Source organism: Equus caballus, chromosome 13 (genome assembly GCF_041296265.1).
Source record: "Equus caballus isolate H_3958 breed thoroughbred chromosome 13, TB-T2T, whole genome shotgun sequence".
Lineage (NCBI taxonomy): Eukaryota > Metazoa > Chordata > Mammalia > Perissodactyla > Equidae > Equus > Equus caballus.
In genome coordinates, this window is record NC_091696.1 from 44,173,047 (window position 1) to 44,199,746 (window position 26,700).

General features: G+C 44.6%; 1 protein-coding gene and 1 long non-coding RNA gene across 2 annotated transcripts in view; one reads left to right on the forward strand and one right to left on the reverse strand.

The window, feature by feature from the left end:
* Positions 1 to 7,439, reverse strand: part of LOC138917014 (uncharacterized) — a 38,772-nt gene extending 31,333 nt beyond the window's left edge. The window contains exon 1 of the long non-coding RNA XR_011424339.1: positions 7,014 to 7,439. This is a non-coding gene — a long non-coding RNA (uncharacterized lncRNA). The remainder of the gene's footprint in view (positions 1 to 7,013) is intronic.
* On the forward strand, positions 6,689 to 20,247 carry RSL1D1 (ribosomal L1 domain containing 1). The gene is given in 10 exon segments (XM_005598964.4): positions 6,689 to 7,685; positions 8,381 to 8,520; positions 10,119 to 10,257; positions 10,777 to 10,925; positions 11,016 to 11,117; positions 13,476 to 13,569; positions 13,654 to 13,779; positions 15,649 to 15,948; positions 18,032 to 18,325; positions 18,327 to 20,247. Coding segments are annotated over 10 exon segments (1,632 nt in total). The 5' UTR covers positions 6,689 to 7,586; the 3' UTR covers positions 18,516 to 20,247.
* The last annotated feature ends 6,453 nt before the right edge of the window (positions 20,248 to 26,700 follow it).

Sequence of the window (26,700 nt, forward strand, 5' to 3'; positions counted from 1 at the left end):
CTCCAACCCTGCCTGTCAGACACGGTTCTAAACGCTGTGTTTGGGTGTCAAACCACACAGGCAGGCACTGCACTGCGGCGGGCGGAAGCAGCAGCAGCTTACACCTCGTGGCCCAGGGAGCCAGTTTCAGAGCCACACATTCTATCAGTGCATCTTCAAGCGGAAAAGCAGCACCAATACTTGGCATGCTGCAGCTTTGTAATGAAGAGCCATGCATCTCCCAGTCGAGGGTGAACGATGGCCAAGTTACAATAAAAGAGAATCACAGTTTTCCAGATTTAAAAGAACCTTAAAAAACAAAAAGCTAGTCTCTCTGCCCATGTGAAAAACGGGTTCTGGAAAGCATTTTTATTTAACCTCTTAAGTGACGAGGTTATCTACTTTAAGCCTTCACAGCTATTTTGATGCTATCTCTAGGAAGAATTTGAAGTCATGTCCTGTCGTGGCATCTCTGTTTCCTTATATTTAATTTGTCCTCTAAATTCCACGTTAGTCTTAGAAGTGTAATTTTACTTGTTACCTGTAAATATATCTTTCCTTTAAATTCTTTCTCAATGCTCTGTGCACCCCAATTACTTGCATGAAATATTTTTCTATGTTTTCTGCCAGAAATAAGAGATTACCAAAAACAAGGAAACAAACGTCCTGAGGCCGACAAGTACACTTTCTGTTCCCCCATTACTATTATTTGTGATACGATCCTTCTGTTCAAAATTAGGTGAAAATTTTTTCCTCTTAATGTGCATTTGGTCACATTTAATGTTAACTGCACATTTTCTTAGCTCATCTCATTGCCCATATTTGATCTCTTAAACGCCTCCCTTCAATGGAAACGATGATCATACGCAAACACATGAATAAGCAGTAAAAGTAGTTAAAATATTATGATTCATATGAGCTTACTTTGTATGTTTAAGGCATTTTCACAAAAAAAAGTCCTGTTCTTTGAGTTTAGTGAAGAGGCAGGCTACTGGGAACGTAAGTCTGCTGTTAAATAGTTTAGCTACAGACGGCATAATGGAAAAGTTACATATCTAACTTGTTTTGCAGCCTTCGTTGTGTGATATTTAGGTTGAGATTTAATATGGTGATTTCACCCCTTAATTGAGCAAGAGTACAGGACTCCTAAAGGACTGTTTGCTTATAACCTACACAAGTTACTCGGGACAAAAGCAATCTCCACCATCTTCATTACTGCCCAGGCAAATACAGTAAGTTTTAGAATACGAAAGAAATTTTGAAAGAATTAGATCCTTAGGAATAATTACTATCTGTAAAGAAGTTCCAGCAGCCAGAACTTGTGTACAAAGGAGATTTTTTTTATTAAGGTAAGATTTGCATACAGTGAAATGCACGGATCTTAAATTTACAATGAGCTTGTCAAGGGTATCCAATTATGTAAACACCTCCATCAACACACAGAACGTGTCTATTGCCCCAGAAAGTTCCTTTCTGCCCCTTTCCAATCCATCCCTTCCTCCTGCCAAGGCAATCACTGCTCCTCCAGAGAGGAATTTTGCCTGTTCTTGAACTCCAAATAAATGGAATTACTATGATTCCATCAACTGTCTTCTTTCAAGCAACGTGTCTTAGAGATTAATTTTCTTTATTGCCTAGTAATACTCTATTTTATGAATATCCCACTTTTTTTTTAATCCCTCCTTGAAGGGAGATTTAATTTTGTTTTCCAATTAGGATTCTTTGTCATTCATTGCAAATACAAACAGCCTTCTTTGAATTATCATTAGAAATGCAAATAAGGAAATAAACCAGAGAGGAAAGTTTCAGCTCGTTTCCCTTTACCTGCTTTTACAAAGCTCTTACCAAACAGAGACAGATCGTTGAGTACTCCCAAACGCGGTGAGATCCCATGAGCCCCCCTGCAGGCTGTCAGCCCTGAATGCTTTCTGCACTGTGTCCCTCTGACGTGCCATGCCAATGCTACAATGGACGCTCCCTATCACACTGGCATTGCTGGGGCGAATGCACCTGACCTGTACCCTTCTAATTAACTCTTTTAAACCTCAAGGCTAAGTCCTTTTCTTCTTTTTCTTTTTTGGTAGATTTACTGAATTATGTGCATGAATAGCTTTTAGAAGTTTTTTTATTGATCCCTTATTGATGACCTAGCAGAATACTTTACAGGAGCCACTGAACCTTCCTAATTTGAGTGAAGACGCACTTTGAACTGTCATAACTTACTTGACCAGTTACCGACCGGTACTGGTTAAAAGTCCTCCAAGAAGTCGTCAGCTGCTTCTCTTCAGTGATAAATGAGACCAACGGTATTGGTAACCCGTGTTTTAAAAGCCTGGAAATCACTTTTAAGAACGGCCTTAATATGGCATTCCTCAAGGAAGAGAACTCCTCTAAACTGAGGTTGGATTAAAAAGCTGTCTTCCTAAATCGTGTACAAGTGGGGGTTGCTGTGCACTGTGAACTGAGCAACATCATGTGCCATGGTACCCACACAGCTGACAGGTACAGAGTTAAAGCGAAACAGCAAACGGGCTGAGAAAGTTTCTCTACTGAAAACTCCTGTATTTTCTTCTCTCCTTTCTGGTGATCTCACTGTTCTCTTGCTTCTCTTGCCTTGGGCCCTTCCAAAATTTTTCCTTTAAAAATCAGGAGCTCAGACCAATTTATTGACCATCAGCCATTTCTTCGCTGCGTGAGTGCAGGTGCACTGCCTCCTTCCCTGCTTCAGCCGCTAAGAGGCGCGTCTCATGCTCCAGTCCATTTAATCACGGCCACATTATTCTCAGCAGAGGGCTAACCTTGTGCTGGCGCGTATGGGCCAGGCACGATGGAGATACAGGTTACCTCATTTAATTCTCTTAACGATTCCCATGGGAACTAGCTTCATTTTACAGATAAAGAAATTCAGGTTTGGGAGATTCGCTAATTTGTCCAAAGCTAATAACTAACTAGTAAATCATGGAATTGGGATTCAGACTCAGATCCTTCTGACCAAAAAGACCACATTCTTCATACCGTCCTTACAATGTCACATTCTCTATTTGAGCAATATTGTCTCACCTCTTAATTCCATTATGTCTGGGTTAATGCTCCCTAGCAGATTTCAGTACCAGGACGAGAATCTTGAGGACACTAACACAAGATTTTTTAAATTGCTTTTACATAATCCAGCACGGATAATTGACTATGTGGCTTTTTTTGTTGTTGCTTTGCCATTTGTAACTATTCTAAATTGGTAGGGCTTTCTAAAAACGATTTCTAATAGTTTTCTAGATTTACTAGTTGATTCTAGCAAATATTTATTTTGAAGTAACTAGAATTTGAACTCCATTAGTAAGTCTAGTTTCTTAAACTTTATCTTTATACCATCCAGCAACATGTTCATACATTCTTTGCAAGTAATTGCATTATGATTATTAAATCCTTAATAAAATTATATACTACTTTGCATATAGTTAATGCCATTTTAAGCAGGCACATTTTGCAACTAATAAAAATATTCAAGAAGTTCAAAGAGAAACATCTCAGTACCTTCAGAGAAGCAACTTAATAGGATTCACAGTATTCAATGAGACCTGGGCACTCAAATGTTGAAATGAATTTAAAGTCTGTCACATAATCTACATTTACTATAAAAGGAGGGCACGCAGATCTCTGAATAAGAGAGTCAGGAGTAAAGCCGGAAGAAGGCAGGCCGGGTGTGTGCCACGTAACTAAGCCCCAGTCCTGGTCCTCAGAGAACTCACTCTAGGAGAGGAAAGGCAGGAATGAGCCGTCATTATCACAGCAGGGTAAAGCGCCAATTTTAGAGAAGAACTCCTCCTACTATGGCTGTCCTTTCGGTTTTTAAGGCATCTGAGTACACGGCTTTTGTCACGTCCTGCCTCCTATGCCTCGTTCTGCCCTGCTAAGCTGTAACTCACTGCTGGTAGGCATCTATGCCTGAGCTGGGTGTTATGGACTGAAAGTGAGTAAGCTGAGGCCGCAGAGGTTCAATGAGCGGGGAAACCAAAAACGCTAACGAGTAATTCAATAAATGCCATATAGAGAGATGAGTAAGTGCTATTATATATGTTATTCTTGATCATAAAAAGAACTGGTAATATAATAAATTCCCTTGAATGCAAAAATATTTTCATTTATTTCATTGGCCTTAATGGTAAAATAAAAAATACCAGTGTTCTCTTTTTCTTCATTCACTCACATTCCTCATAATCCTTTCACTGAAATTGCTTTCCAGAAGGTCACCATGACCTAATTGCCCAAGAAAATGGCCTTTTATCATGTATTCTCCCCAACTTCTTCAGCATTTGGTGTGAACACAGCTTCATATCTCCACTCCTCAAGGGGGAACAAAGCACTCTTGTGATTTTCTTTTGCATCCTCAACTATTTCTCTTTCACTGGCTCTTTTTCCTCCTGTGCCCTAACTGAGGGTTTCCCCACAGCCCACTCTTCCTCTGTACTTCTTTTTGCCATCTCATCTGTTTCTACAGCTTTAACCATCACCTCACAACTTCCAAATTACCTTTAGTTCAGGAACCTTCTCTTCCATGTCCCAGATCCACTTAGACGTAGCCCTAAGCGTCAGACTCAAATACTGAAAAAGAATCTCGTATTATTCCTCCCAAATCTACTGCTCCTCCTGCCTTCTTCCCAGTTTCTATTACCACCACCACCCATTTGCCCAGTTATTCACAACTTGGGAGTAATCTGAATTTCCCTCCTTGTATATCCAATTTTCTGTCAAATCTTACACTTTGTCCTCGCTGCTATCACCCTAATACCAGACCTCAATACCTAGAAAACCACACTAATTTCCTATGCTTGTCAACCTAAGCCCTGTCTCAGGCCATTCCAATGCACTCTTTGTTCTTTCAGGAAATACTAATAATGTCCTATATGGGCTAGGTGCTAAGGATACAATGGGAAGATAGCAGTTATAATTCTCCTACCACTAACTGGCTGTCTTCTGCCCTCTCAGAGCTTATCCTCAAACGGGAGAGCCGGTTATGGTAGAACAACCATGAAGGCGGCAGAGTTCCAGGAAGAAGTCACAGTATGCTGGAAGGTGTGAAAACGAGGGGAAACTGCAGAGCTGAAACCAGGATCTAAGGACCGACGGGGTGAGTGGCACTGTATGCAGGCAGGGAGGCACCACATGAAGAGTGCCTGACGTGCTGAGGACGATCATATAATTTGTTTTTCACACTGGGACACTTTTTTCCCAAGACAAATGCTAAACCAGATAGGACACCAGACAACAGATGCAAACTCGGATATACAGAAGGCAAATCAAGGAATGTGTACCTCATCCTAACGACAGCAATAACAAAATGAAGGTGGTTAAGCACGACCAGGTGTGACATGGTCAGATCTGCACTTGGCAAAGATCACTCCAGCTGCAGGGCAGAGAACTGACTACAAGACGCCAACCCAGAGGAAGGAAGACAACTTAGGAGGCTGCTGCAGTAGGGTAGGGAAAAAATGATGGCCTGCACTACGAGGTGGAAGGGATAAAAAGAACTGGATAAATACAAGAGAGACGTCAGAGCAATAAATAACAAGACTTTGTTATTGACTATATTTGAAGGATGAGGAGAAGAGTTAAGGATGACTCCCATATTCGGGCTTCGGCAACTAGGCAGTTGGTGCCAACGACTGAGACAGAAAACAAGGAGGAGGCGGCTTGAGGGAAGAGGATGAGTTCATGGCGGGACGTGTTGGGTGTGAGGTCCTAACAGCACTTGTGTCAACACAGTCGACGGGTCTGAAGAGGGGAGGTCTACAAATTTCTATTAGTTACCTACGGATGCTGAACAAATCACCCCAAATTGATGGCTTAAAATAACAAACACTTATTATCTCTCAGTTTTTGTGAGTCAGGAATCTGGAAGCAGCACAGCTACATGGTTCTGGCTCTGGGTCCTTCAAGAGTTTGCAGTCATCTCAAGGTTCAACAGGGGTTGGGGAGCGGGGACCACTTCCAAGCTCACTCATGTGGTGGCTGGCAGGCCGCCTGAGTGGCCTCAGGACATGATAGCTAGCTTCGCCCAGAGCAAGCAAAGGAAAGAGGGAGGGAGGGAGAGATGGAGGGAAAAAGAACAGTCAAGGTGGAAACTATAGTCTCTTTATAACCTAATCTCAGAAGTGACATCTTATCACTTCCGCTATCTTCCATCTGATAGAAGCAAGTCACTAAGTCCAGGCCACGCTCAAGGGGAGGGGAAGGAAGCTCCGTAACTTAAGCATCAAAGAATTTGTGGGGCTGACACATTTTTTTAAACCAACACAATACCACAGCCAGATTATGAACTTTCCTAAAGCATAATTCCTCACCACCTCCTCATCTTCCCTACCAGCACTTCAAAACCCTTGTATCTGTCCGATTTCTCCAAAGGAAGCATGAACTCTCAGCTTGACAATGAATTCCTTCCTGAATCTACCATCCTAGCCTCATCTCCCAGCCCTCCCCTTGCACATCCCTGCTCCAGCCACTTACTACTTCCAAACACCATGGTGCTCTTTCACCTGGATTCATGCCCCTCCTGGGCCTGGAAGTCTGGTTCTCAAACCTTCATTCAGGTGACACGACCCCTGACAGCCCTCATACTCTTCAGAATACTGGAAAACACTGATACATGAAACCTAACGTCACAATTCGTAATACCGTGCAAAAACTAATTCCATCTTACACTAGATTCTAGAATAGACAAGTGGGAGTAGCTGCCACAGATTTAGGAACATTTCTTCTCCAAGTCGCTTAAAGACGAAGTCATTAGAGAGCAGCAGCAGCACGTCCCTTCCTCCAGCTTTGGCAACTATGAAAAGGGCATTTTTTTTGCAACAACGGACCTGGAAAGCCTCCTACTCCCATTCTTCAATCTCTCAAAATTTTCCATAGCTAAACATGTGCATAACATCCCCGGAAGGTTGCAGGAGAAAGAGGGAACAGCGGCCACCCCTGGGGACGCGGGGAGGGCGGCTTCCCAGCCTGTCGGCACCCGGCCTGCACGCCTGTGTCCGAGCTCTTACCTCCCGCCTCTGTAGGACCCCAGGCTCCCGGGACTGGCTCCGGGTCACCGTTCGGGCCCCACAGCGCTTAACGACGTGTCTGGTGGGTCCCGCGCATGAGTCCACGGAATCCTCGCTAGCGGGGGCAGGTCCCCGTCACCCTGGCGTCCGAGGAGGCTGTGGCTGGGGCCGGCGGGCGGGCGCTGCGGCCGGGACCCCGCTCGCCCCACGCCCCCCGCGGCCTGCCCAAAGTCCTCTCCCGCCTCCGGGCGCTTGCTCGATTTCCTTCGTGGAAGAGCGAGAGCAAGGGGTCGTCAGGCTGCTCCCCGCGCCCCGCGAACACTGGGAGCCGCAGGGAAGGAGAGACGCTGCCTCCGGGTACATACTCAGAGGCAGAGACAGCGACAAAACTATTCCCGCGCGCCCGCCAAACCCCTGCGGCGCGACGCCCTGAGATGACCCCGCGTTCCCGGAAGTGGCGCAAAGCGTCCGGTCCCCGCCCCCTGACTTCCGGATACGCGCCGGAGCTCGCGCGTGCGCACGAGGAGCCAGCTCCGAGCTTCCGTTCGCGCATCTGCACGAGGTGGGAGCGACATGGACAACTCGGCTGCGACCCAGCCGTCCTCCTCAACCGCGGCCTCAGCCACGACTCCAGCGACCCCGGCCGCCCTGGAGCAGCTGGACACAGAGCAGGTGAGTGGCCCCTGGGGAGGGCGGTTCGGAAGCGGGGAGGCCGTGGCCTTGTGAGGCGCGGTGTGGGCTCCGCGCCCCCGGGGGAGGCCGCGGTCGGCCGTGCGCTCCGCCTGCCCGCCCGTTTAGACGCGCGGTGGGCGCCCGCTTCCCGCAGCCCTGCGGCCTGGGCCTCTTGAATCGGATTGCAGGTCGAACTTGGGGTTCTGGGGTGAGATCCACCCAGCCCTGCTTCCTCACCGTTTGGTTTGAGCCAAGTCGCTTAATTTCGCCAGCCTGGTATTTAAAGGGGGCTCCGCTACCCTCCGCTTTCCAGGATCGGGGGAGGTAATGCATGCAACGCGCTGTGGCCGGGGGCCGGCACATAGTAGGTGCGCGGTGAATGCTAGTGGCAGCGTGTATGGCGCTTTTACTGGGATCGCTGCCTTCATCATTGAGGGCAGAGGGAGCGTGTTCCATCTCGCAGCGTTTTATGTAAAAGAGACGCTTTGCTGTATTCGAGTGCTAGAAGCGGGTACGAAGGCGGTCTCTGATGGATCTTACATTCCTTTGAGCGCAGTTTGCGCGATCCTAATAGATACGATTGTGGAGGTTGCCTATTAGAGTGGACTTAGAGCAGAAAAAGAAAAAGGTATAGGGAGGGGGCAAATGCTAAATTAGATGGACATTTAATTCATTTGTGTATCTCCACCTTGCAGATTAAAAAGGCAGTGGACGCTCTGTTGGCGCATTCCAGGTCCAGGAAAAACACGAATGGATTGCTTTTGAATGAAAATGAAAATTTCTTTTTAATGGTGGTGGTATGGAAGATTCCAAGTAAAGAACTCAGGGTCAAATTGTAAGTTCTGATTTTCTGCCTTTGCTGATCTTATCTGCTTGGCCGGTCTTTGTAACTTTAACAGTTACAACTTAGTTTCTGATGGGAACTTTGCAAACTCAAAATAAAAATCTGAGCTGAAATAAATAATTGTGCCGTTGAAAACCACAGGAATTCAGGCATGCTTAAATTTTCTAGAAATTTTCACGAGTTTTCTGGGCGGTTGGTGGACAACTAACCTAAGCAGTTCTTTTGAAACCAAAGGCTGGTTTTTGAGAGAACACAGGTAGAATAAATTGAACAGCTTTTATGTTTTCCTAGAATCTGTTATCTTTCCAAGTCAAGCTCTTTCCAAGCTAAAATTCCTGAGGCCCCAGGCTTGCTCCTTTATACAGAGATTGTTGAAAACTTGGCCGTGAACTCCTTGTGGAAAAGAAACTTGTGGCAATTACACATTCTTACTGTTAGGAGCCTTAGGTTAGAAATGCCGTCTTTGTAGAGTTGCCAGTTTAGCGAATAAAAATAAGAGTAATTTTTTAGTATAAGTAGGTCCCATGTAATATTTGAGACATGGTTATACAAAAAAAAAAAAAGATTCAGATTTACCTAGGCGTCCTGTATTCTATCTGGCAATCCTGCTTCTCTGTGGCGTCCTTCGTTTCCTAAGTGTCAAAAAGCCAGCTCTGCTAGAGAAAGCAGTGTGTGGGATAGCTGTTTCTGTTCTTTTCCCCCATAAAAGGGCAAGGGGGCAGAATGTTACAAGTTGGAAAGACCCTTTGGACCGTCCGACTCTCTCTTAACCAATCTTTGCAAAGCTCCCCCAGCCAGATTGCCTTCATCACTGCTTTAATGTATCCCGCATACACCCTATATTCCACACCATTATGCACCCAGTTTCTCCCTTCTGGAAAGCCCTCTCACTTTCTCCAGGATGCTTTCCCAACTGCCCTCCTCTTGGTGATTTCTTCCACTTGGCATCTTCGCAGCACTTAAACCTTCTCATCTGGCAAGTCACGCTGCTGTATGTTGCTCACTCTCCTTAAACTAAGAAAGTGTTTCCTCAGAATGTGTGGGCCTAGGAAATGAGTTAAACCTTTTTTTAAGACTCAACAATAATCAGCGCATGTTTGCTGCTCGGTCCTTCTGGTTTGCTCCATGTTTTCTGTTTCAGCTCTAGAGAGTTATGTTGTTGATGGAGCCCAGTTTTCTGCCAGGTACAGTTCTGAATTGGAACTGCCCTGACGGAGCTAGATTATTCTAGCGCATTATAGTACGCATGCGTATGTAGCAATGTATAAAATAATAATAATTACATACACACTATTTTGGGTGTCTTTGATTATATTTTAACTCTTCTTATATCCCAAATAATTGATGTTTTGGTCTGTGGATATTTTCGGTGATTTACTTGAATCTTAAATCTCTTCTCGGTGCCATCGAAAAGTAGATATATTTTTAAATGTTCCCGGTAGAGTATTTGCTTAAACAGCGCAAATGAAGTTTATTGAAATAATAGTGAGTTTATTGTTTTCTGTGTCTTTTTGTGTCCTCTGAATATAAATATTCATTTTGACCATTATATCGCTTTAATCCTTGTCTGCTTCTCATGTATTTTGCAGGGCCTTGCCCCATGGTATTCGATCAGATTTAGCAGACATCTGTTTATTTACCAAGGACGAACCCAATGTAACTCCTGAAAAGACAGAAAATTTTTATAAAAAGCTTTTGAACAAGCATGGAATTAAAACCATTTCTCAGGTAGGAAACAAGTTAATACTTTTGAGACAATTAAAAGACTGGATTCAGTTAACGTGATAAGTAATACATTCCTATGTTACTGAGTATTTTTCTCCCGGGAATTTAATTTTCTCTGTTTAGCTTTAGGTAGGGTGTATTTCATCTTCCCCGTGATGGATGAGCCCTCAAGTTTTGTTGACCTAAAGGATCAATGTGTGTGTCCATAACTTTTGTATCTTGAAGATTTGATACAAGGTTGCTCCATCCGGTCGTTCCTCTGTATCCGGAGCTCCTGTGTTTGCCTCTGACTCCACTTCTCGCCCTGTTCTGTAGTTGTTGGGGTAGTTTCTTTAGCTGAACTCCCCACCTGTTGGCTCTGTCCCCCAGCGTTTAGCCTAGTCCCTGGCACACCGTAGATACTCAACATGGCTCAAGGACATGTTAAAGTCTGAACACAAATTGTTGCCCAAGTATCTCTTCTTCTCTCTCTTGTTCAGGTTCTTAGCTTTTTGTGCGTTTACTCTTTCTTATGTTTTCTAGATTATCCCCCTCCGGACTTTAAAAAAGGAATATAAAGCCTACGAAGCCAAGCTGCGCCTCCTGGGCAGCTTCGACCTGTTCCTCACTGACGCGCGAATCAGGCGGCTGCTGCCCTCCCACCTAGGGAGACATTTCTATAACAGGAAGAAGTGAGTTTCAGGGCAGCGACTGGCCTTCAGCAGCATGACACTTAACCGGTGTACGTGCATTGTGCCCTAAGTGCCTGTGTGTTGTTACAGAGTTCCAATCCCTGTGAATCTTCTGGCCAAGAATTTATCCAGAGAGATCAACGCGTCTGTAGGTGGCACTGTCCTAAACATCTCCAAGAGTGGTTCTTGCAGGTAGGGAAAAGGCATTAATGTGCACCTGTGTTTAATCTTGTGTTTCTTTTTTTTTTTTTAAGATTTTATTTTTCCTTTTTCTCCCTAAAGCCTCCCGGTACATAGTGGCATATTTTTAGTTGTGGGTCCTTCTAGTTGTGGCGTGTGCGATGCCACCTCAGCATGGCTTGATGAGCGGTGCCATGTCCGCGCCCAGGATTCGGACCAGTGAAACCCTGGGCCACCGAAGTGGAGTGCGTGAACTTAACCACTCGGCCACTGGGCCGGCCCCTGATCTTGTGTTTCATAGTGATTGCATAAAGTCTTTTTCACAAGATGGGGCTAATAAAACTAGATCCTTCTGTTAAAACTTAATCCGTTCTTTAGAGGGATCCAGTTCTCCAGAACAGTGCTGTCCCATAGAACTTGCCGCAGTGGTGGGAATGCTCTGTATCTGCTCTGTTTCAGACGGGAGTCGTTTGCCATAAGTGGCTGTTGAGCATTTGAAACTTGGGTCCAGTGGCTGAGAAGCTGAATTTCTAATTTTACTTGATTTTAATTAATGTAAATATAAATAGGCCCCTGTGGCTAGTGGCTAATGGACAGGGCGCCTCTAGATAGTAGGAAAAGCGAGGAGAGTAGAAAGAGGCTTAGAGAACATTGGCAGTTCTGGGCTTTCGTGTTGACTGACCTTGTATCATCCTTTCCTGTGAAGACTGCTGCCTCGGGCGTGGTTTACCTCTTGTTAAGGAATTCTGCGTCCACCCTGTCTCATCGGCCTGTCTGGGCTCTTTGCATTGTCGCATTGATTGCATCTCACCCAGGATACTGAGCGAGTGGAGCCGCACCCCTGGCCTTAGATACCAGATAAGACTTTTGGGGGCAGCAGTTGCTTCCCAGCTTCCAGGGAACAGAGAGTGCAGCCCAGCCTTGTTTATTAGGCTGAGAGGCGGGTGAAGTGTGAGCACATGGCAGTGTAGAGGGGAGAGGGGTAGTTGTAAACATATTCAAAATCATGTTATAAAATACTTAATCTGGTGACTGGGATGGACAGCTGCCAGTAGGGCAGAGCTCTAGGGTACAGCCCTTAGAAACCTCTCATAGAAACCCTTGGAGCCCATGTGTTCCCAGTAGTCACGCACACCATAAAACAGGACTAGCAAGATGTGTTGGCTCTGCTCGCCAGGGAGGCCAGCCCTCAGCAGAGTGTCTTCAGGTAGGCCAGAGCAGGGGATGGCTGGGCGGGACAGGTGGGTTCTGGTGTTGCCTTCTCCCTGCAGGTGGGAAGACCCTGCATTGGGTATAATTAAGCAGCTGAGAAGAGTGGGCGGTGAGACCTGGACCCCCCACTCTTTGGTTATAGGCTGACATCAAAGTCTTGGCTCATGGGATCAGTGAGTAGCCGGGAGGAGGGGGCAGCACCATGAAGGCAGATAAAGGAGTAGCAGTCTCCCGCCCCTGGGCTTTTTCCAAGCCCAAACCCACAGTTTAAGGAAAATTGTGGACAATGGATAAAAAACAATACAAAACCTATACCATTCCTTCATCTCCTTTCCCACCCTTTTCCAACACGGTGGTTTTCTATCCTCCTCCTCCTCTCCCTCCCTGGCCCCAGTTCTTGCTGTCTTTCCACTGGGAAGCCAAGGGTGCGCTTGCAGGTAGGTGGCAGGGGGCACACAGTGGGTACAGCCCCCGTCTTTGGCTGGAGGGAGGTAGGAGCACCAGCTTCTGTCATCCTCATTCTACAGATGCCCAGCCAACAGTGAGCCTGCCGTTTGGTTCCCAGGGTGGGGAGGTTGGGGGCCGGCAGGGACAGACGGACCCCGTGGCTGAGCTGTGGGCATTTCTGGGCTTCCCCCTTGGCTTATGTCTGCACTCTGCTTCAGCTGAAGGGACGGTCTTGCTCTTGGCCGCAAGACGCTATTACACGAGCGATGAGAACTGCTTTAGAGGTGGCAGCTGGCTCAGAGCAGTGGAACTGTGAAGATGGCAGGGGGACCTTCCGGGGGTAGTTCTTTCAGAACAGCCACTCCTGGGGTAACTGCCCTCAGAGAAGCTGAGGGCCGACTCCCTGCCCTGTGGTTTCTAGACTGAGGGTAGAGCTCCTGGCCCTGCCCACTGACCCTCCCAGCCTCGCGCATTAGGTGGCACCTTCTCGATCACCAGCTTGTATGACACATTTCAGGAGAGAGTGTTTTTAGAACACAAAAGATGATAACCTTCCTTCAAAATATATTTAGAACCTGAAGATTTTAAGGTTTCTACCTTTAAAAAAATTTTTAAGATTGTGCATTTACGTTTTTCACATACCTGCCTGTGCTTTATTTTGAAAACAAATGATTTTTTAGTCTTTTTCTCTAATATTTGATTCAATTTCAGTACTATCCGCGTCGGTCACACTGGAATGGAGGTTCAGCACATCGTGGAAAACATTGTTGCTGTCACGAAACGGCTTTCACAGAAATTGCCAGAGGTACAGTCCTGCAGACGCATCAACTCATCGTTCATTTAAAAGAAATGAAACGTGGAGTTGATCTTGCTCTTTTCTGTGTTTCAGAAGTGGGAGAGTGTGAAACTCTTGTACGTGAAAACTGAGAAATCGGTCGCCCTTCCCATCTTCTCTTCATTTGTCAGCAGTCAGGATGAAGCCAAAGGCGTGTGCACTCCTAGTCAGAAGAAAAAAGTTAGTAGGATTTTAAATACTGGACAGGCTTAATGGAGGATAGAAATGGCCCCAAGAAGAGGGAAGTGGCACCCTCCTGCCTGCCTTTCAGTGTTTTCCCAGCGCTGTGCCTCTGGTCACTGTTCCCGCTTTACACATGAGACTAGTAGTGTTGGAGCGAGTCAAGTACGCTAAGATGTTGATATCTGGTATTTAGAGATAAGTGCATACTTACTTTTTAATTTCTCCTAAAAGGGCTAATTAGGTTTTGGAGAGGGCTGTGCAGTGGCAAGAGGAGCTAAGAGAGGAAAACCACAATCTAGTTTATTAAGTACTTTGTTACTTACGGGCCAAACTTAAGGCTGTGTTAGGCTAACAGAGACCTCTTGGTTTTGGTTTGAGGTTTCAGTGCTGCTGGTGCTGTTGCAGAAGAAGCCAGAAGGGGAGAAAATCACATTTTTTGCTATTGGTCGGACCGGTCTGCTAGCTTCCTAATTCTTTCTTCAGCCATGTTAATTGTGTCCACTGAGTTTTCAAATTTATTCTTTATTTTTTAATTCTAGAAGTTCCCTGCTTTGTCCTTTTTCAGGTTGGCTTTACTTTTTTTGGTTTCCCGTTGTCTGTAAATAGTCTCCCAGTTTTTCTGATTTCTTGGAATGTGTTGAGCATCGTTGTTGGATGGCTGTCTGATAACTCACGTAGGAGAAGCCTTGGTGGTTGGCTCTGCCTGCAGCTTCCTTAGGTCCTTGGTAATCTTTGTGTCATGGTCATTGCACTTGGAAAATTATTTGTAGAAATAATTTGAGGTGTCAGATGAAGACCCTTTCTCTGGAGGATTCACATCTACGTTGGCCAGGCCCCCTGGGCCGCTCTGCCCGGGACCACCTGAGAGCACGTTCAAGGCTTTGAGTTCCCCTGCATGACTCAGAGCCAGCCTTGGCAGTACCCTCACAGCCCCCCTCCTGTTGTCTTGCCCCTGCGGGTGTGACTCTCTGGAGGTCCAGCTTACTGAGGGGGGGGTGGGAGGGGTTCCTCTTGGAATCCCTGCCTGGTGTGGGCTGTGGCCACTGGGTTTGATTTCTCGCCGTTTTCCCGCCCCCAGTACCACGTGGCTGTTGGAACAGAAGTTAGGGATCAGCACACACACTCGGGGCAAAAATGGCTTCTGGCTCACCTACCCCACTGGGTCTTTGATTTGAATTTCTTATAGTTTGTTCAACTCATCAGTGCTTTTATGGAAAAAAAATTGCTTTTTTACTGTTTTATCCCACTTTCTTACTTGTTTTCTTTGGGAGGCTGACCCAACATAAGACAGACTGCTGTTATTGGAAGCAGGAAGTCGGAGTTTTTTGCCATTTGTCAGCTGATTTGGTGGAGGACCTTGCGAGGATTTTGGAGTTGCTAAAATGGAATTGGGGCCCTGTTGTAGATGCTGTTTCACAGGACTCTGGTGAGGATGCTGGGCCTCTAGCTGCGTAAACTTTGTACAGTTTTAACTCCAACCACAACCTGAGGCAGGGAAAAAGTCAGGTTTGGGGGTGAGACGGGAGAGTATAATAGCTTTATTGAGCTGTAATCCACATCACATACTATACAGTTCAGGATCATTCTTAACTCACCTATAAGTGAGACTCACTGCGTCCTTAGATGCCTGGATTCTGCACAGTGACACGTAATTGAGTGCGTAAAGTACGTGTTTGGCCATGACTCACAGGCACAGGGGAGTTGGGGTTCAAATGCTGGTAGTGGGGTTTGTTTGCTCGGAGCTCGTTCAGGTCAAGGCCCCTTCAGGGAGCTCATGAGCCCCCAGAACTGCAGGTGCTAAGTCTGTGCCATCTATTTACCAACAAAAGGATCTCCTACTAAAATTATGCTGGGTTTTTTTGGTAGGAAGCAAAGAAAAAACAAAAAAGAAGAGAATATTTTGACAAACAAACGGCGAAGAAAAGAAACAAGGGGCCCACGAGATGGGCTGAGAAGAAGGCTAAAGCCGTCCCAGCTACAGAGCAGGCTGCCCCTGCCACCGGTGTTCCAGCGAAGGGTCCTGCACTCCAGAAGGCGGAGACCCCAGAGCATGAGAAGACAGAGGCCAGCGGAGGAAGAGCCCAAGTTAAAGTGCAGGACGAGTCTGAAGATGAAATTCCAGTGCTGGTACCACTGGGGAAAACTCCCGCGAAAGAAAACGTGGAGGTATCTGTATTAACGTTTAATGGTCGTGACGATTGAGTCCGCGGCCCTCGGGGTCAGCTGAGCACTGCTGAGTGAAGGAGGTCGGAGTGTTACACAGGTGGGGGCCATCGTTTGTAGAAATCTATTTCAGGTGAAACCTCTTCTACCACACATTTTGAAGTCATAGATGAAAAGTCCCGAGAACCCTGGAGATAGTTTCCATGACTCACTTTACCCTTCTTTTAAATATTGGAGTGATGTGTAGTAAACACAACCTTTTACGTACCTTGGAATCCAGGGAGACTTGACGTGTTAATAATTGTGAGAAACGTTGCCCGTGGTGTGAGGAAGCAGGCCTGGGCGGACCCTTGGACAGTGGTTCGGTTTCTGGAGGTGAGGTGAGTCCTGGATCAGCGCAGAGTTAGTCGTGGGAAGTAAAGCTGGCGACTGGAGCCGGCCTCTGAACGCTTCGGACACCCGCCCCCCAGGGTCCTCAACAGAGATCTGACATCATGGGTTTCAGAGGGGATCATTTCAAAGAACTGAGTTTTTATTTTTTGATTCTTTGATGTTTTTACTCATTCGTATAGTATCCATCCAGCTGTTGGTGCAGACCTCTTGAAAAATAAGTGGGGAGTAGGTCCCTAAGAGACTAACAGGCGGCCCTCACAGGGGTGCAGAGGAGACTCATCGTAGCTCAGGGCACAGCCTGCGCCAGGTGTCCCAAGGCTGTTACAGCACTTAACCTATTCTTGTGTTTTGTCCTAACAGTGAGCCTTAAAATCTCCAATGGTAGTAAAATTTTCATCTGCTAGTGAAAGTGCCCCCAAAGTGCTACTGAGTTGTTTTGGGGGGTTTTTTTTTCGCTGAGGAAGATTGGCCCTAAGCTAACATCTGCTGCCAATCTTCCTCCTCTTGTATGTGGGTTGCTGCCACAGCATGGCCACTGAGAGACAAGCAGTGTAGGTCTGTCCGTGCTCAGGAACCCATCCTGGGCCACCAAAGCAGAGCACGCTGAACTTAACCCCTAGGCCACCAGGGCTGGTGTTGAGTTTTATAATAGACTTGAAATTAACAGAAATGATCCGTATATTAACTGTAAGCAAGTATAATTGTTTTTAGAAAAAGTAAGCTGTTATAATTTCTTCTAAAGGGACTGGCTATCATATGTTGGAAATTGAAGATTGGAGAGCATAGCTGACTGGGGGTGTGTGTCACGAGCTGTCGAGGCGTTCATGTCCTTGAACCCAAGTGGGAAACATGATCAGGGTAGTAATATACTGAAGTTTCATCTTCATTCACCCTAGAGGCAAAAACGAGAAAATGTCATGTGCCCTCGCAGTAGTGTTTGTAAAGGTATTTGAGCTAACGTTTAGTAAGAGTTTATAGTGCTTAGGAAATATAGAAGAAATATTTGGGAAAAGGGCATAATGCTTGGCTTTAAAATACACGCATACTCGTGGGGGAAGGTTGTAAATAATAGTTTGCTCTGTGATAGAGTTATTAGGGAGTTTTATGTTTTTGATGTTTTTCAAATTTTCCATAATCTGTTGATTTGTATTTACTCAAAAACAGAGTGTTGTTTGGTTGGTTGTTGTGGTCTATATGAGCTACATCTGCATGTGACAGAGTCCCCTGCTAGGAGGTTGGGTCAGCAGCAGTCATCTGGGCACTTGGAAAATCCACGATTCCTGGCCTGTAACAGTCCCTCGGAGACCTCTGAATCTGACTTTGGGAAATGAGGTTTACGTCCACAGTTTGGGAACCCCCTGCCCTAAGCTGTGTGCAAGGGAAGAAGAATCAGGATTAGCTCATAGGTCCCCCTGCTCTGCTCCCAGGGGCGCTTCCGGGAGTCCCTACCCTCGGCCAAGGGGAAAGATGGTTTTCCTTTGGGACCAGGGAGACCCCCAGAGTCCTTTGTACAGTCATTGATAATGGAATACAGCTGCCTTTCAGAATGTCTGCGAGACAAAAAGAAAAGTCATTCCTCATTTCGTCATGCTGCAGTGTACCTGTTGGGTGTTAATAATAAAAACAGTAACTCTTAGAATCACATTGTCAATTGGGTTTTTCCCCCCGGATTTAACTTTCCTCTCTTTCTTAGATACAAAAGCATGCCACAGGAAAGAAGTCTCCAAAACAGAGTCCTGGCCCCAAAACACCTCGTGGGAAGAAGAGAAAGGCCGTCCCAGCTTCGGAGCCCCCGAAAGCTGCAGAGCCCGAGACCCCAGGTAAAGGCCCAGGGAAGAAGCCAAGAGTCAAAGAAGAGCTGGAGAAAGAAAGGAATTCCTCACTGGGGAAGAAAGACCCAAGGCAGACTCCCAAAAAGCCAGAGGCCAAGTTCTTCACGACTGCTGGTAAATCTGCCAGAAAAGCTTCCCACACCCCCAAACAGTGGCCCAAAAAAACCCAGGGTGCCCCAGTCGACCGAAATCAGTGACTCAGCCGGAAGGAAGCCTCGGAGATCCCGAAGAGCTGTTGGCCCCCGTTGCAGCCTTCTCCAAGAGCGAGGCCTAGACTTAAAGATTTTGAGAACCCCCACAAGTAATTCTGGTCTATGTTCATGGGCGTCAGAAACAGTCGCTTGAAGTCAATCCACTTTTTTTTATTGCTCTTCTGTGTATCTGCTAATGTAATAGCGGGAAAATACCGTGCTTCTCTGTGGTGGTGTTTTTATTATTAAAGTGTGACCTTTGCTCTCAGTGTGCTATAGGCATTCCATGTCTCGTTGGTTTTACTCCAATGCCTGTGATGTGGCCCTTTTCCTCCCCTGCTTTATGCCATGTATTCACAGACTCCATTACAGGAGTTTGTGCAGACGCTTCCAGAGCTGGTCTGCAGGCCACTGATGGGCCCGCTGCATGTGAATCAGCCGTGGAACTTAGGAGAAACGTGGGCTTCTTGGCATTCCTGCTGAGATGGTGTATCTCGGTGGGTCTTGGAAAAGACCCTGGAATCAAAATCAAAATAATTGATTCCAGGGCCCAGGTGGTGGTTGGCCAAGGTTGTCAGTCACTGAGTTAGCGCACGTTTGGTGAGGGGATTCCCATGGAGTCGTTTATAGAGGCGCCGCAAAGAACCCTGCGTGCTAGGGGCAAGTAAGCATTATCTTCCCGAAGGCTTCCACCTTCCAGCTCCCTCCTCACCCCAAACAGCTTTCCTCTAGGAAGGAGAGCTTGGAGGGCAGACCGTTAAACTTCGGGTGATTGTCAGATATTTCTGAGGCAGTAAATGATTTCCCAGATCCTAGGCTTTTCACTGGATCTGAGTTGGGGTACACATCTCTAGCAGGAAGTGATGGATTCACTGTAATACAGGAAAGGCCAAAGTGAGGCGTGCTTGCAGAGATCACGTGGTCCAGAAGCATCGTGACGACAGGAATAAAAGATTGAGGTGGTTCTCCAGCAAGTCCTGGGGTCACTTCGGCATTGAGACAGCTTTTGCTTTTTAGCAGCACAAACTAATGTTAACTGTTATATCATGAAAGCCGCTCAAGTGCAAAATAATTTGCATTTCCACTGTCTTTTTAGGCTTAATTGACTTGTTTTCCATAGAACCCAGGTTCCACGGGAAGGTGGGCTGAGAGACTTGCTTCACTTTGTTCCAAGGTGAACATTCACGTCTCCTGTCTTGCGTGGGGCCGACTGCTGTACAGAGTCATGTGCTCTGTTCTTAACACGACGAGTTCCTGGGGACCGAATGGCTTTTTAATCCCGCCCTCTAGCCAGATAAAGATTTTGCAACGCCAAGTGATTCTTTGAGCTGTTGCATACGGTGCGGATGTCTACCTTCCTGTTCTAATTCTCAGTGTTCTCTACTTTGCAAAAACGTTTAAGTTTCTTGAGAAGAATGGTAGTTTTTTGACAATGGAAGGCCACACTTGAGGAATTGGTGATTCTTATGAATCGCAACGGAAAAGTCCAAATCATGGTGCTAGATTTCCAAGGCTAACGAGTATAGGGGACAGCTGAGTGGTGGCAGAAGGGCCGTGAGCCAGTAGTGGTCCACCCAGGGCCCGGAGGGGCACTGGGAATCTGCAGTAGATGACACTCTTGTAGGTGAAGAGGTCTAGAACGCGGCTGATGTTTCGTTGGAAGTCAGAGCTGGGCTTCTGGATCCATCCTCCATACTATTGAGATTTAGTGGAGAAAACCAGGTCTGGTGGGAGAAGTCTGTGACGTTTTTGTTTTGAAGAAATGTTTGAATATTAGTTAATTTGTTTTTTAGGAACTGTAATGAGCATGAAAATTTTAATGTCTTTAAATGCCTTGAATGTATTTAAGACAGTTCAGTGTTTAATAAAGGTCACGTTGTATTTCATAGCCTCCTTGAGAAATATTTAAATGAAGATGCAAAGAAATTGCTGTCGTACCCTTATCCCCAGACTAAAAACCCTTTGTCTGCTTTCAGTTCATGGGTGTTCAAGGGTTTAAATAGCAAAGAAGTTTTTTTTGTCATTTAATTAAATATTTGAAGGTTCTGCACTACCTACATTTTTTTTTTCTTAAGTTGCTACTGTTTTTCCTGCCTACAATTAGTGTGTTAATAGTCACACCACCAAGATTTCCAATTAGGACCATGAACCATAAGAAGCCCTCATTAACCCTTGGGTCTTAAAGGAATTAATGCATGTGATGAAAGACTGCAAATAAAATTTTGATTATAGTGATCATTGCCGTGTAATGGTCCTGGGAGAGAAAATGGCAAATTATTTGGGTGTTTATATTTAACTCCAGATTCTGTGTCTTGGTTCAACATTGTCTTAAAAGGATTAATGTGTTCCATTTGCTTAACTCAGGGAGTTTTCTGTACTTGAAGTTCCAGGAAATAACCAGGGCACATGTATAATTTTGACTTACCTGAAAAATGTCTGTTAGCTTTCCAAAAGACATTGGCTGATAATGTGAATTTGACACAACTTTTCATTATAGGTTTCCCTCAAAATCTGTTCCTCGGGTGTGACTCAACCTTACAATGACACAGTCTCAGAAACTTCATTGAACTCAGCCAGCGAGCCACCAGGTTAACATCAGTTTTCATTCACTCGGGCATCCACGTATCCACACATCCTTTAACCATTTAACCTACAAACTGCCGAGTACAGTACTGGGCTTGGCAGGCTAACAGGTTTTTTTTTTTAAAGATTGGCACTTGAGCTAACAACTGTTGCCAATCTTTTTTTTTTTTCTTTTTTCTGCTTTTTCTCCTCAAATCACCCCAGTACATAGTTTTGTATTTTCAGTTGTGGGTCCTTCTAGTTGTGGCATGTGGGACGCCACTTCAGCATGGCCTGATGAGCAGCGCCAAGTCCGTGCCTAGGATCCGAACCGGCGAAACCCTGGGCCGCCAAAGCGGAGCGCACGAACTTAACCACTGGGCCACGGGGCCGGCCCCAGACTAACAGTTTGGAACTTCAAGACAGTCCGGGTCCAGTGAGCAGCATCCTCAGAATTCTGCTTTGGGGCAGTATTTTGGCTGCAAGGAGGTGGACCCAGAGTCTGGGGAACTTCTCTTAATGTCTGTCAATAACTGGTATAAGCTTAGAATGTATGTTTCTGGAGGGAAGTGCTGATGGGGATTATGGGAAGGAACTAGAAAAAGAAGAACGAGACATATAGACAGACCAGTGGAATAGAATAGAGAGTCCAGAAATACGCCCTTATATTTATGCTGAACTGATTTTTGAAGAGGGTGTCAAGACAATTCAATGAGAAAAAGTCCTTCCAGGAACGGCACTAGGATATCTGTTAGCCATACACCAAAGAATGAAGTTGGACCCTTAACAAACACCATATACACAAAAATTCAAAATGATCATAGGCCTAAATAGAAGAGCTTAAACGGTTAGAAGGAAACACAGGAGTAAATCTTCAGGACCTTGGATAAAACAGTTTCTTAGCTATGACGCCTCAAACAGAAGCGACAGAAGAAAAATTCAAACATTGGACTTCATCTAAATTTAAAATTTCTGTGCTTTAAAGGACGCCATCAAAAAAGTGAAAAGACTACTGACAGACGGAAATAGAGCAAATCATGACTTCATAAGAGAGTTGTATTTAAAATATACAAAGAACACTTACAACTCAATAATAAAAAGAAAATCCAATTTTTTAAATGAGCCAAGGCTCTGAATGGACACCTGGCCGAGGAAGCTCTGCGAATGGCCAACAAGCAAACGAAAGGATGGTCAGCATCATTACTCATCAGGAAGAAGTGGATGAACCACGGTGAGATCCTGCTTCACACCACTAGGATGGCTGTAAGCCAGAGGACGGACAATAACGAGACGCGGGTGGAGAAATTGGAACCTTTGTTACCTTGCGGGTGGGGATAGAAAATGGTGCAGCTGCTTTGGAAAACAGTCTGGCGTTTCCTGGAAGAGTTTAGCATGGAGTTACTGTATCTATTTGTGGGTGTATACCCTAGAGAATTAGGAACGTATGTGCACAAAAAGACTTGTACGTGAATATTTAGAGTAGTGTTGTACATAATAGACAAGAAGTGAAAACAACCCAAAGTCCATCCACTGGGGAATGGATAAAGAACACGTGATACAGGGGCTGGCCCCGTGGCCGAGTGGTTAAGTTCGCGCGCTCCGCTGCAGGCAGCCCAGTGTTTCGTTGGTTCGAATCCTGGGCGCGGACATGGCACTGCTCATTAAACCACGCTGAGGCAGCGTCCCACATGCCACAACTAGAAGGACACACAACAAAGAATATACAACTATGTACTGGGGGGCTTTGGGGAGAAAAAGGAAAAAATAAAATCTTTAAAAAAAAAAAAAAAAAGAACACGTGATACAGATATCAGTTCAATGGAATATTATTCAGCCATAAAAAGGAATGACTTGGGGCCTGCCTGGTGGCATAGTGCTTGGGTTCGCATGATGCACTTCAGCAGCCCGGGGTTCGTGGGTTTGGATCCCAGGCACAGACCTACACACTGCTCATCAAGCCATGCTGTGGCAGCAACCCATGTGCGAAATAGAGGAAGACTGGCACAAATATTAACTCAAGGCCAATCTTCCTCACCAAAAGAAAAAACAAAAGGAATGACTGGGGCCAGCCCGGTGGCACAGCGGTTAAGTTTGTGTGCTCTGCTTTAGCAGCCTGGAGTTTGCTAGTTCAGATCCCTGGTGTGGACCTATGCACCACTTACCAAGCCATGCTGAGGTGGCGTCCCACATATAAAGTAGAGGAAGATGGGTGCAGATGTTAGCTCAGGGCTAATCTTCCTCAAAAAAAAAAAAAAAAAAAAAGGGAATGACCTACTGATACATGCTGCAACATGGATGAACCTTGAAAACACTATAGTAAGGAAAAAGGAGCCAGACACAAAAACCATGTATTCTATGGGTTTGGACAAATGTATCACGACATGTATCCACCATGATAGTATCATACAGAGAGTAATTTCACTGCCCTAAAAAGTCTATGGCAACTATGGATAAAGCTGCGGTAAACATCTGTGTGCAGGCTTTTGTGTAGACACAAGTTTTTGACTCCTTTAGAGAAATACCAAGGAGTACAATTGCTGGATCATATGATAAAAGTATGTTTAGTTTTGTAAGAAGCTGCCAAACTGTCTTTGAAAGTGGCTACACTGTTTTGCATTCCCACCGGCAACAGATGAGAGTTCCTGTCACTCCACGTCCTCAGGAGCACGTGGTGTTGTCAGTGATCCAGACGTTGGCCATTCTGACAGGTATGTAGTGGGATCTCATTGTCGTTTTAACTTGCTTTTCCCTGATGACATGTGATGGGGAATATACTTATTTGTTATTGAGGTATCTTCTTTGGTGAGGTGTCTGTTAAGATCTTTGGCTCATTTTTTAGTCAGGTTGTTTGTTTCCTTATTGCTGACTTTTCAGAATTCTTTGTATACTTTGGATAGCAGTCGTTTATCAGATGTGTCTTTTGCAAATATTTTCTCCCAGCCTGTGGCTTGCCTTCCCATTCTTTTCAGGTATTCTCTTTTGAAACCACCATAAATAAACTTTTGTGCTTGTTTTTTCCATTTCTGAAATGGGAAGACTGCCACGAAATATTTTTCATGTGCTCTGCACTCTTTAGTCTGAAAATCTGTGAATGATATCCATAGTCCCACCTCCCAAACATAAGCACAGTTAACATTTTCATATTTTGATATATTTTCTTACAATACTTTTTCCTATGCATAAGTATTTTTTTTCTTCTAGTCTATATTTTCCAAGATTTCGTTAGTGAAATTATTTTGCAATGGACAAATGCCAGCACTCCTTCACTTTACTCCCTCAAATGTCTGTCATTAAGACCACAGAGAAATTGTTAAGAAATCCTTGTGGGTGGGGTCTTCTGAATAGTGCCAGCTTCTGAATAGTGCACGCTGCAGACCTGCTTAATTGGAATTATGCTTGGTGGGACCTAGGAATCTGTGTTTTTTAACAAGAGGCCAGGTGATTCTTATGCTCAGGGCACGTTGACAAACACTGGTATCAAGTACATGGTAGCTAGAAGTTGCCTCTACTTAGAAGTAATATCTTGGGGCTGGCCCTGTGGCTGAGTGGTAAAGGTCACGTGCTGTGCTTTGGCAGCCCAGGGTTTGCCAGTTTGGATCCTGGTCACGGACCTAGCACCACTCATCAGGCGATGCTGTAGAGCGTCCGACATCGAAGAGCTAGAATCACCTACAGGTAGGATATACAACCACGTACTGGGGCTTTGGGGAGAAACAAAAAAAAGAGGAAGATTGGCAACAGATGTTAGCTCAGGGCCAATCTTCCTCACCAAGCAAAAAAAAAAAAAAAAAAAGAGGTAATATCTTTACCAAATCCTTTGCAGGTGAAGCCAAATGAAACAGTCAACTAAAAGACAACCAGGGTAAAATAGATCTTTTATTTCCTCTTTTTATTACCATTTTTTTCATAAGACATTCAAGTGAACCACTATGTGCATTTGCCCCAGCCTCTTGTTAGGAATTTCTTCCAAATCTTTAGAATCAAGGCATTTGCATTATTGGATTAATTAAAGTAAAAAAACTAACCTGACGTGTGAAAATTGCTCCCTTTGAGACCCCATGTTATTTCAATTAGCCAATCAAGGGTCATTCATATGAAAAACACAGAGCGAAGGTTGGTTCTCTTTTTAGCTAAGGACCTTTAGGCTTGAAGTGTCTCTGGCTGTTTTGGGGAAATTATTTCTGATTTTTTTTTTTTTTTACTAAAAAGCTGCCCATTGGACCAGGTGAGAGAAACTACCATTTCTTTTATAAAATTAGTAGCTCGCTTTTGTGTGGTGTGTTTGGAAGTCACTTAAAAATGCTTTCAAAGATATTCTTGTTAGCTGAGCTGATATTCCTAATACTTCCGTTAGCTTTTGTGTATTAGCTCACGGTCTGGGTTTCTGCAGAGCTGCGTCTCCTGTTCTTATCCCTTGACTGTTTTTCTCTAGGCTGTTGGACTTCTGTCCTTAATTCGTAGAAGTTCTTTGTACTTCAGAGATGTTGGCTCTTTGTCCCTTGGTCATATATAGCATATATATTTAAATATAAACATATGTCCTAATTAACAAACTCTTCAATTCTAAACTATATTGTTCCTTTACGGTTCTAGGTTCATTTTTCTAAGTAAACTTGCAATCCTTTTTTGAACAAAAGCTGAAATTATATATACATTCAACCTAAGAAATTGGGAAAAGAATTAATAAAATGCAGGAAAGGCTTTAAAAGAAGAAAACTAAAAATCATAAATTAGGGAACAGACCCTGCAAGTAAACCAGGTGAAACCAGAAGCTGGTTCTTGAAAAAGATGATGGATCTATAAACCTCTGGAAAGAAAACCAAGACATGCATTTACCATTTAATAACCAAGATAGCAAAGATAGCCAAGGTTAAAAAAAGATCAAAGGGAATAATGCTCAACTTCATACCAACATACTCAAAAATCTAGCTGGAATGAATGTACTGGAAACACATTAGTTATCAAAATTGAATGAAGAGACAGAAACCTAAAAATTGGAAGAAAAAAGGCAGTGAGATCTAACATTTTCATATCATGCGTACAAATCTTTTGTTGCCATTGTAATTCAAAGCTTCCCAATTCTTAGTACTCAAACAAATAATTTTCTCACCCCTTCAAAAAAAAAAAAGAAAAAAAAGCCAAACCCTATAACCTGCTCTGGCTTGAGATAAGTGTAAATTGCCATGTACTGCTTTATAAGGATGATAAACAAGAGTCTAGGAGAGCTCATGGAGGAATGCAAGGATGGTTAAACATCAGGGAATTAGTAACAAAATTCAATGTCAACAATTAAAGGAAAAAAACCATAGGTTAACAACAAATGCTAAAAACACAGCTACAAAACTGACCAGCAATATCTGATAAAAATTGTTAAAGAAAGAACCTGCAAAGGGAAATCCTAAAGCTACCAAAATCGCATGAAATGCTGAATTAATAAAATTCTGCCATGTGAGTTAGGAAGGAGTCTGAAAAGCCAAAACCATTAGTATGTGCCACTGTTTTCATCTTCAATCTTTTGTACCTACATATCCTAAAATGTTATGAAGAACTCTGTATCACCTAGCATATAACCCAACACCTAAAACTTTCAGTGTATACAGTTGTAGACATAATTACTGGCCATTGTGTAAATAGTTGTCTTTTAAAGTAAAAGTGTTACTTCACTCTCAAATGTGTCTATTAGACGCTAAATGTCGAAGGGATTTGATGACAGGCTTCATCCACTTAAGGAAACACATGGACAAGCTCGTAATACTTTTTCTCCTTGAATTTTTCCA